General features: G+C 46.2%; 1 protein-coding gene across 1 annotated transcript; it reads right to left on the bottom strand.

Annotated features, from left to right (window-relative positions):
• Window positions 1-5,258: 5,258 nt before the first annotated feature.
• Window positions 5,259-6,169, bottom strand: LOC146888711 (uncharacterized). Its single transcript, XM_085665897.1, has 2 exons — window positions 6,049-6,169; window positions 5,259-5,941 (listed from the first exon to the last, which is right to left on the bottom strand). The coding sequence occupies exons 1-2, from the start codon at window positions 6,167-6,169 to the stop codon at window positions 5,259-5,261; spliced, it is 804 nt and encodes a 267-aa protein (XP_085522023.1).
• Window positions 6,170-9,844: the final 3,675 nt, after the last annotated feature.

Here is a 9,844-nt window from a genome sequence, read left to right as displayed (position 1 = left end):
ACTTCTTTAGCGGCTTAGGCTGGTTGCTCTTATAAGGGTTTAGGCTGGTTACTTTCATTTTCTTGGCATATGTATGGTGATTATTTACGTCCTTGGGAGCTATGTAGACGGATTTTATGGCTATGGTCAGGCTCAGCCGCCTAGGTGTAGTACACCAGTCCCCCAGCCTTTGCCAGTGTATCTATAGCAGCAAAGGATGAGATGAGAAGTGTTGGTGTGTTTCGTTGAGCTGCCTAGGTGTAGTACACTAGTCCCCCGGCCTTTAAATGTGATTAACAGTGTTAAGGCTTGAAATGTGAACAGGTTTGTGGTAGGTGAAAGGGTGGCAGATGTCAGAGGTCTAATCCAAAGGGGTTTTGCACCGTCATTTTAAGGTTGGTGACCTTTGGTGTGCATTGCGATGCTACATATGGCTTGTGACTTTTTGGCGGGAAGGAGTTGTATCGTTTCGAATCGTCGTTTATAAATGAGGGTTGTGTGGAGAATGTGTTTTTGTTGGCTCATTTGTAAGAATTCTGAAATCAGAGATCTGCCTGCGTTAGAGTTGTCCGATTAGTTCTTTGTACATGCCGACATCTTTCTTTCTTAAAAGGTATGTCTAGTACTAGTGATAGTGTGTCGTTGTCATCATCGAGTAGTGGGAGTATATGGTCTAGAGAGGATATAGGTAGACGACCTAAGGAGGGGAGTGTTAGCTCAGCGGTTGGGGTGGGGAGAATTCCTATGGAGACGATAACTAAAGTGAGGGAAGACCCTCTCGAGGAGATAACAGAGAGCAGTTAGCCGGCGAAAGCTGGTTATGATTGGGTTGCTACTGACGTTTGAAACCAGTCGTCGTTGTTCCGATGGGCAAGGATGTTTAACTCGTGGCTAAACTGTACTCCTGTCGTAGGGAGGGACGTGGACCGTGACATAGTATCGCTAGAGCGGGTGAGTGTTGTTGAGTGCGTTTGCCATGGGCAAGAAGGAGTGGCCGATAAGTTCTTCTACATGTACATGTTTCATTTTTTGCAATTGCATGTGAGGTTGTCGTTAGACGACTTCGCTATGGGGGTGCTCCATTTATTAAATGTAGCGCCTACCCAACTACATTCGAACAGCTGGGCATACTTGCATTTTTGTATTTCTATGACACAAGGCCACGACAATCGACAACATGGCTATCTTTGGTGAGGAGGCCGAGTATAAGTAGACTGGATGCGTTTACTCAGTCGTTCAAACACTTCAAGGATGGGTTTTTCAAAGTGGTGGTGAAAGAGGGAGGGAGGTCGTATTTCTTCAATGCGGATGGGAGTACTAAATTTCTTTTAGTTGGACGTGTAACCCATGGCGATATAAGGACATGAATACTGATGAGTTATCGGCGGCAAATAGGGAGGTGGTGGAAGTGCTGATAATGTTTACAGATAGACTGCCCACTAAGGGCTTAGTTAGGGTTTATAATTCGGTTCATCCGATTATTGATATTGAAGGTATCTGTTTGTAACTCAAATGTTTCAATGTGTCTAAGTTAACTAACCGACATTTGGTGTGTACAATGCAAGACATATGGCTCAAGTTGGGAAGAAAAATCTGACCCTTTTCCAAACACTGTGGAAGGAGAAGGCGGCTAGGGCGACAATTGCAATTTGCAAGAGTCACTAGTGGAGGTACATGTGCATGGTGGTACAAAGAGGAAAGCCGAGTTGCCGGCCAGCCCTGGCAGAGGCAAAGATGTTAAGAAAGTGCGGGCCGCTTTGCTAGGGTCGGGGTCGTCTAGTGGTGCAAAAGGACCAAAAGCTAGGTTGATTGAACTGCCAGAGACAACTGTTCGGAAGGATATTGAGATCAATATGTCTGAGACTCTAATCAATTCAATTGATAGCATGGAGTCGAACCATCTGGTGAGGACGATGGTAGAATTTAGTAGTAAGGCGCTAATATTGGGGCATTGAGTTGGGTCGTTGTGCCAAAGAGAGTTGACGGAAGGAAACCGGGATAAGGTGGAAGAGTTGCAGGGTAAAGTCGACAAGTTTGCGGAGGGGAAAGAGGCGTGGGAGAAGGAAAGGGAAGAATGGAAAGAAGAGAAGAAGAGGTTGGCAACTTGGAAGGTGCGTTGTTTGGATTCGAAGGAGAAATTGAAAGGCCGAATTACAGATTTGGAGGCCGACTATGATGAGTTGAAGGACAAGCATGAAGGCCTACAAATTGAGCTGGAGGACCTTAAGGGTTGCATCATCCAAGAGCATATTAATTGGTTTTAGAAAGGCTTGAGGCAAGTAGCCTTTTTCAGTAAAGACGTGGATGCGGCAGATCCGAAGTTCAACGTGAGTAAGGATGTGGTGGATGACCAACTTATCAATGAAGCCAAAAACAGTCTTGAGGAGGAGGCAGAGAAGACAACAACTGATGAGGACATGAATGCGGGAGAGGCCGTGGAGGGTGGTGATGACTGAGCAGCTTAGGATGTAGGTTTTTATTATTTTCTATTCGCAATTAATCCTAAGTCTATAATAACTCGTACAATATTTTTCATTGCTTTTAATGTGATGCATCTTGTGGATATTTTTATTGTGTGGTTGTTGACGATAGTATATGTGATAGGAACACACTTGTTGAATGATGTTGTGATGTGTTCGGTATGCTACGTCATATGCTGTTTTACTTAGGCGATTAAAATTTAAGTAAAGGTGTTCGACCTAGGCCGCTTACTGTGGTAAGGGTAGGAAACTTAGGTGATTAAAAATTTAAGTTAAGGTGTTCGACCAAGGTCACTTACTTGTGGTGGGGGTGGGGAACATAAACGATTAAAATTTAAGTTAAGGGTGTTTGACCCAGGACACTTACTTGTGGTAAGGGTGGGGAACTTAAATGATTAAAATTTAAGTTAAGGGTGTTCGACCTAGGCCGCTTACTTGTGGTAAGGGTGGGGAACTTAAACGATTAAAATTTAAGTTAAGGTGTTCGACCCAGGCCGCTTACTTGTGGTAAGGGTGGGGAACTTAAACGATTAAAATTGAAGTAAGGGTGTTCGACCCATGCCACTTACTTGTGGTAAGGGTGGGGAACTTAAACGATTAAAATTTAAGTTAAGGTGTTCGACCCAGGCCGCTTACTTGTGGTAAGGGTGGGGAACTTAGACGATTAAAATTTAAGTTAAGGGTGTTTGACCCAGGACACTTACTTGTGGTAAAGGTGGGGAACTTAAATGATTAAAATTTAAGTTAAGGGTGTTCGACCTAGGCCGCTTACTTGTGGTAAGGGTGGGGAACTTAAACGATTAAAATTTAAGTTAAGGTGTTCGACCCAGGCCGCTTACTTGTGGTAAGGGTGGGGAACTTAAACGATTAAAATTGAAGTAAGGGTGTTCGACCCATGCCACTTACTTGTGGTAAGGGTGGGGAACTTAAACGATTAAAATTTAAGTTAAGGTGTTCGACCCAGGCCGCTTACTTGTGGTAAGGGTGGGGAACTTAGACGATTAAAATTGAAGTAAGGTTGTTTGACCCAGGTCGCTTACTTGTGGTAAGGGTGGGGAACTTAAACGATTAAAATTTAAGTACAAGGAGTAGACGTGAGGTTAATAACCCTTTGTTTTATTCATGAAATTCGGGGTGCCTCGTTAAAAATTCCTTGGCCAAAACCCTCCTTAGGGAAGAAAGACCAGGTGAGGAAAAAGAGTACACCCAAGGTTACAAATATTCGGTACAATAGGTGTCTTAACTGAAATAAAACTTAAGATGGGACACATTCCATGTATTGGGTATCTCTTCGCCTGATAATTGTTCAAGCTTATACGCTACTCCTCCAACATCTTAGCGTATTTGGTACGGGCCATCCCAATTGTTGGAAAACTTGCCATCCTTCTTTCTTGCGATGCTGGCCATTCTCCAAACTATGTTTCCCTTCGTGAATGAACTTTGTGGTAAGGGCATCATTAAATGGCCCACTGTGAGTTTGGAATCGGTTTTGCACGTTAGCGTTTTGACGCCGACTTTGCGGGCGAGGGATGGCCGACGAGGATGGCTTCGTATTCGGCTTGGTTGTTGGATGTTCTGAAGGCGAAGTGGAGGGATTTTTCGATGAGGATGTCGTTGGGGCCTTCTAAGACGATGCCGACACTTGCCCCTTTTGGGTTTGAAGAACCATCAACGTACAGTGTCCACTGGTCCTCTTCAGGGGTTTGTTGCAAATCGTTGACGAAGTCTAGGAGACATTGAGCTTTGATGGGGCCGTGGGGTTCGTAACGGATGTTAAACTCAGATAATTCTACGGCCGAAGAGACATTGAGTTTTGACGATGATGTTGTGGTTTTGAAAATAGGGACGTAGGCGTCGCGCTGCGTGCACTAGGGATAGGGCTAATTTCTCCACCATCTGGTATCTGGTTTCGTGATCTTGCAAGGTTCGACTAACGAAGTATACATGGTGTTGAGTGCAATCGACCTCCTAAACAAGCGCAGCACTTACGGTGTGATCCGTGGCGGTGATGTAGACGAGTAGGGGTTGATGAGTGTCTGGCTTATAGCGGATGGGTGGTGAAGTTAGGGTGTTTTTGAGTTTTTGAAAAACTTGATCACATTCGTCGTTCCACGAGAACTTGGCCAATTTCTTGAGCAGTTGAATGATGGGTTGGGTTTGCTCGGCCAATTTGGGAAGGAAATGGGAGATGGCGGTTAGTCGGCCAATGAGGTATTGCACTTCTTTGACACTGCTGGGGCTTCGCATCTCAATGATTACATTGCATTTCTTGGGGTTAGCCTCTATGCCGCGTTGTGTGAGCATGAAACCGAGGAATTTACCACGATCGACGTCAAAGATGCACTTTTCAGGGTTAAGGCGGAGGTTGTATTGTCGTAATGTAGAGAAGACGGTGGACAAGTCTTGAGCGTGCTGGTGATGGCTTGGGGGTTTGACAACCATATCATCGACGTATACCTCGGCACATTTGCCCATTATGTGGTTGAAGACCTTATCCATTAGTCGTTGATACGTTGCTCCTGCATTTTTGAGGCCGAATGTCATAACTTTGTAGAAGTAGTTAGCGTTGTCTATAATAAAGGCGGTTTTGTTCATGTCGGATGCGGCCATGGGAATCTGGTTGTAACTAGAATATGCATCAAGAAAACTGAGAACTTTGTTACCGACTGCACCGTCAACTAGCCAGTCAATGTTTGGGTAAGGGGTAGGCGTCCCTATGATAGGCTTTATTGAGATCCGTGTAATCAACGTACATTCGCCATTTGTGTTAGCTTTCTAGACCAAGGCTACGGTGGAAAGCTAGGTGGTGTAGCGGGCTTCTTCGATAAACCCTGCATTGAGTAACTTGTCGGCTTCAGTCTTGGCCGCTAGTCGATGTTCGTCACCAAGGTTTCGTTTCTTTTGGGATACATATCGTGCATCTTGGTAAATGGAGAGTTTGTGGGATGTGACTTGAGGGTCAACATCGGGTAAGTCAACGATGGACCAGGCAAAGAGGTCAATGTTGCTGATGAGGGTACGTGTAAGGATTTTGTCCTGCTCGGGTTGTAAGTTAGTGCCTAGGTTGATGGTGCGTCCATTAGGGAGTTCTAGTGGTATAGTTTTGTTGACCGGCTCAAGGCGGGCATTCAGCCCTACTTTGGGGTCCAAATCATCTCCAGATAAGGCTATGTCAGAGTCGGGTAGACGTTCAATATGATTGGTTTGAAGAATGGGAAGTTGTAGGCGTAGGTTGGACATGTAGCATTCGTGCGCGAGCCGTTGGTCGCCGTGGATGGTAAGGATGTCTCCGGATGAGGATGGAAATTTCATGGCCAGATGAGGTGTGGATACGATTGCGCCGAGAGTGTTGTGGGATGGTCGACCGAGAAGGACATTATATGATGTAGGCGCGTCGACGACAAGGAAAGGGATAGGGATTGTCTTGGTTTGAGTGATGTCGCAAAAGATAGTATGGAGGTCGATGTAGCCGCGGTGGAGACCTTTTCCCCTGAGAAGCCATATATGGGCTCATCCTATGGAACCATAGCGGTGGTGAGGAGCTGTAGTTTCTGGTATGTTGCCCAATAGAGGATGTCAACTAAGCTACCTTGGTCGATGAGGACTTTCTTGACGGCATAATTTTCCAACTCAACCGTTATGACCATGGGGTCATCCTGCTGGTGATTGAGGCCATGGAAATCATCGTTTGTGAAGGTTATGGGAGGCATGTGGCGTCTGTGGTGGGAATGGGTGATGTGGTTGATGGATTGTAGGTGGCAGAGATGTTTCTTTCTGGCTTATGAGGTGGATGCCCTCCTAGCGAAGCCACCATAGATGATGTTAATAGTGTCGCATAGTGGGTGGTCGGTTAGGGCAATATCAGTGTGAGCAGGTTGGGGATCACGACTGGTGGGTTGGCTAGGACATTTGTTGTGGCGAGAATCGTGGGGAGGGCGTCGGTGGTCGGATCGTGTAGGGTGGTCGTCTCTGCGAATGAAGTGGTGGAAGTGGCCAACACGAACCAATTCTTCAATCTTGTCGGTGGTGTGGCCGTTGTTTCGGTGATAGCGGCAATATTTAGTCATGTCTGCATTTGGGGGAGTGGATCTCTTGCGTGCTAGTGGGATGAGGTTGGCCTGCGGGGCTTCATCAAGGATACGGGATCGAGGAACATTTATGGGTGCGTAAGCGGGGTTGCCGGGGTTCTTTGGGTCTAGGGTCAGGCCGGGAAGGTTGTGTAGGGGGGGTTGTTGTAGAGGGTGTATAGTCGTTGCAGAATTTTGTGTGGAGAGTTTGCATCTCTTCCACGAGGATGTAGTCCGTGGCACGGAGCTTCACTTCATCCATGGAGGCGAGTGGGTGGAAGTAGATGTTGTTGGCGAATGGGCTGCGTTTGAGAGTGAGTGCCACACACTGAAGTATTATTTCCTGGTTAAGGTATGGTGTGCGAAGGGCAGCCTTCGTGAAGCGGTCGATGAAAGCCCGGAGCGTCTCGTCTTGTTCCTGTCTGACGCCAATAAGAGAGATGGTTATAATTTTATGTAGGTGGTTGCCGGTGAAGTGAGTAGTAAACATGTGGGAGACGGTGTCAAAGCAGTCGATGGAGTATGGTGGTAGGGTTATAAACCATTCGAGGGCGGGGCCTTTAAGGATGGTAGGGAAGACCTTGTAGAAAACGACATCGTGAGAAGTGTAGAGGGTGACATGGGTTATATAGACTTTGAGGTTCTCGTTTGGATCGGTCTCACCTGTATAGCGTTCCAGTGTGAAAGGTTTCCACTGAGCAGGGAGGGGGGTGTTGGCAATGAAATCAGTAAAAGGATGACGGCGTCTAGGTTGTGTGGATGGTAGCGGGTGAGGAGGGATATGGGTGGTGGGGAGGGTGGGAGGGATATTGTAAGGTGGGATGTGGGTGGTGGGGAGGGTGGGAGGGATGTTATAAGGTTGGATGTGGGTGGTAGGGAGGGTGGCGGCGGGGGTAGGAGCCGTAGTGTTCCCTGGAAGGGTGGGATGGAAGTGTAAGACCCGTAGAATTTAATTAATTAATAAATGCGGGAGGGGAAATAATTATGACATTAAATTATGGTTGGCATAATGTGGAAAAGTGCTAGCTCAAGTGGTTGAGAGTACTTTGGTTTGTGTGAGAGGACTTGGGTTCGAGTCCTATGTATGCTAACTTTGGTGTTATTGTTTTATTATTAAATCTATGAAACCATGTTCTTGTATATTATGATGATTGAATCGTGACTTCTAGCATGAACTATGAATTGGTTAAATGGTTTGATATTGATTGGGTGATTGCATGGTTATGGGTTCAAGCCTTGGAGAACTTACATTAATTTTATATTTTTTGGCATTTTTGGCTTTGACTTGAATATGGAAAGGTGGAAAGGAAACCTAAATGAGTGGGCAGCCAAAGGAGGCTGGAAAGGTAGTCGTAGAGGGGGAGTTGAATGGCACATTAATGCCATTTTCGTTTTGGGATTAATCACTTAGTTTTAGGCACACTTTAAAAGGGAAAATTAGGTTAAGAGCAAAGGTTTGACAAGTTGGGAAGCATACCAGAGAGAGAGCACGAAAATCTGAGAGCTTGTGAGGTTGAGAGGGATTTTGGGGACTGAATTGTGTGAAGGCTAAGGGAACCATTGGCGTAGGGAATAATTCTGATCATCAAGCTTAAGCGAAGGAAAACTAGGTTAGGGGAGCCAGGAGTGTGCCGCTAGGCGACGCAAGCGTCGTAGCCTTAATTTCTGGGTTGCTGATGAAGCGCCTGGCAGGACTGGTTGAACCGCCAGGCGGCGCGGGGCAGTTTTACTCGTTTTGGGTTTTTCTGGATTGCTGGGTTAAATCTGATCGGGTAGAAGTCTGTGGGGAATCTTATGGGGTGATAATGCTAATCCAATAGTAGGTATAATCACCTAATTAACGACTGAGATGAATGGAACAGTGTGTATAGGTTAGGGTTTTAAGGTGTTATATCTTTGTTTACTATTCGAATGTAATTACCGTAAATTGGACATAAGGATAATGGTCAAGGTAATTAAATATGGACTTGTCATGATCATGCTTGGACTGGGATTACATTGCAGTGGGAATCCTCAGAGATGGAGAAATGGTGGGGTTTTGAGTGCAGGAGAAATCTGGAAAAATGTCCAGGTGATAAGCACTACCTGGCGGCACGGGGCTGGCCGCCAGGTGCCAATGCAGTGGCAATGCTGCTGCAGGTTGAAGTGTTGTGCGCCGAGGTTGTATTCTGTTTCCGTTGGGTTAGGATTAGTAGATGAAATTTAGTAACATTTGGGAAGGATTGATGATGGAGTCGTGTATGAACTACAAGGGTGGAAATTTCCTTAGGTGGTAGTGATATCAGATATTAGGGGTCTTCTTAGATTATGGCGTAGCAGAGATTCTAAGAACTGAATAAGTTGGTGCAAGGGGGTTTACTGAATTAACCAAATATAGCAGATGAGAGGTCAAACAGTGTAATAGGCTTGGCAACCCCTTATTGGTAAAGGATCTAAGAGGAATTAATAGGTTACGGAGGAGGGAATTTAATGATTGAATGGGTTCTGTTATTAAGTTAGGAAGTTTGAGGATTGGACCTCACCATTGTTAGAAATCACTTAAGTTAGATAATACCTGGGATTGAGCGGGTGGAAATGAGGTAAGAAACTGCGCAAGACATGAGCAGAAAAACCAGGAAGAGCTGTACTGTCATGGCGCCTGGCGGTGTGATGTGAACCGCCAGGCGGTAGCGGGACAACAAAGAGATCTCGAAGTGGTGTGCGCCTGCGGCAGGAGTAGTTCCGCCCGACGGTCGCGATGGCAAGAGGAAAAATAAGGCGTTGTGCGCCTGGCGGTACGCGACACCCGCTAGGCGGTCTGGGAGCTGGCAGCGCGTGGCGGCACGTGTCCCCCGCTAGGCGATTTATATTGTTACAGCTTTGAGTTTTGATTGTGTATTTGTGATCTACAATACATCTAGTGATGCTTTAAAGGTGGGATTGCTGGTGTTCCTTGAGTTGTGGCTCGGAACATATCCCTTGAGTTGTGGCTCGGGATAGGGGTTAAGCACGTGGTATTCCTTGAGTTATGGCTCGGGATGGTGGATGAACACGAGGACCCCTTGAGTTGTGGCTCGAGTTGATGCGTGTTGCCGGTGTGAGTGTGCTGGTTGTTTCTAGTACGGATGGGTCCAGATAGATTGCCCTCCTCAGTTGTTGGCTGACGAGTTTGGTAGTCTTGAGACGATACAGACTATGTTCGTATATGGGAACTCTACTTGGCGTTGCGGTGTATGATCCGTAGCATGTTTGATGGACGTCCTTGGAGTAGGAGAGGGAGGAAATCCATGGAGAATGATGAGGAGAAGATGAAGTGCAGCGGAATTTGGAGAATTAGAG

Source organism: Vigna unguiculata, chromosome 1 (assembly GCF_037176805.1).
Source record: "Vigna unguiculata cultivar grain cowpea cultivar isolate G323 ecotype 2 chromosome 1, ASM3717680v1, whole genome shotgun sequence".
Taxonomy (NCBI): Eukaryota; Viridiplantae; Streptophyta; class Magnoliopsida; order Fabales; family Fabaceae; genus Vigna; species Vigna unguiculata.
This window is presented reverse-complemented; position numbering and strand designations above follow the sequence as displayed.

Coding starts and splice junctions, on each gene's coding strand:
- LOC146888711 (XM_085665897.1), bottom strand. CDS start 6,169: ATGCCTCCCATAACCTTCACAAACGATGATTTCCATGGCCTCAATCAC. Junction 5,942..6,048: donor GAAAGTCCTCATCGACCAAG/GTAGCTTAGTTG, acceptor TCAGGGGAAAAG/GTCTCCACCGCGGCTACATC.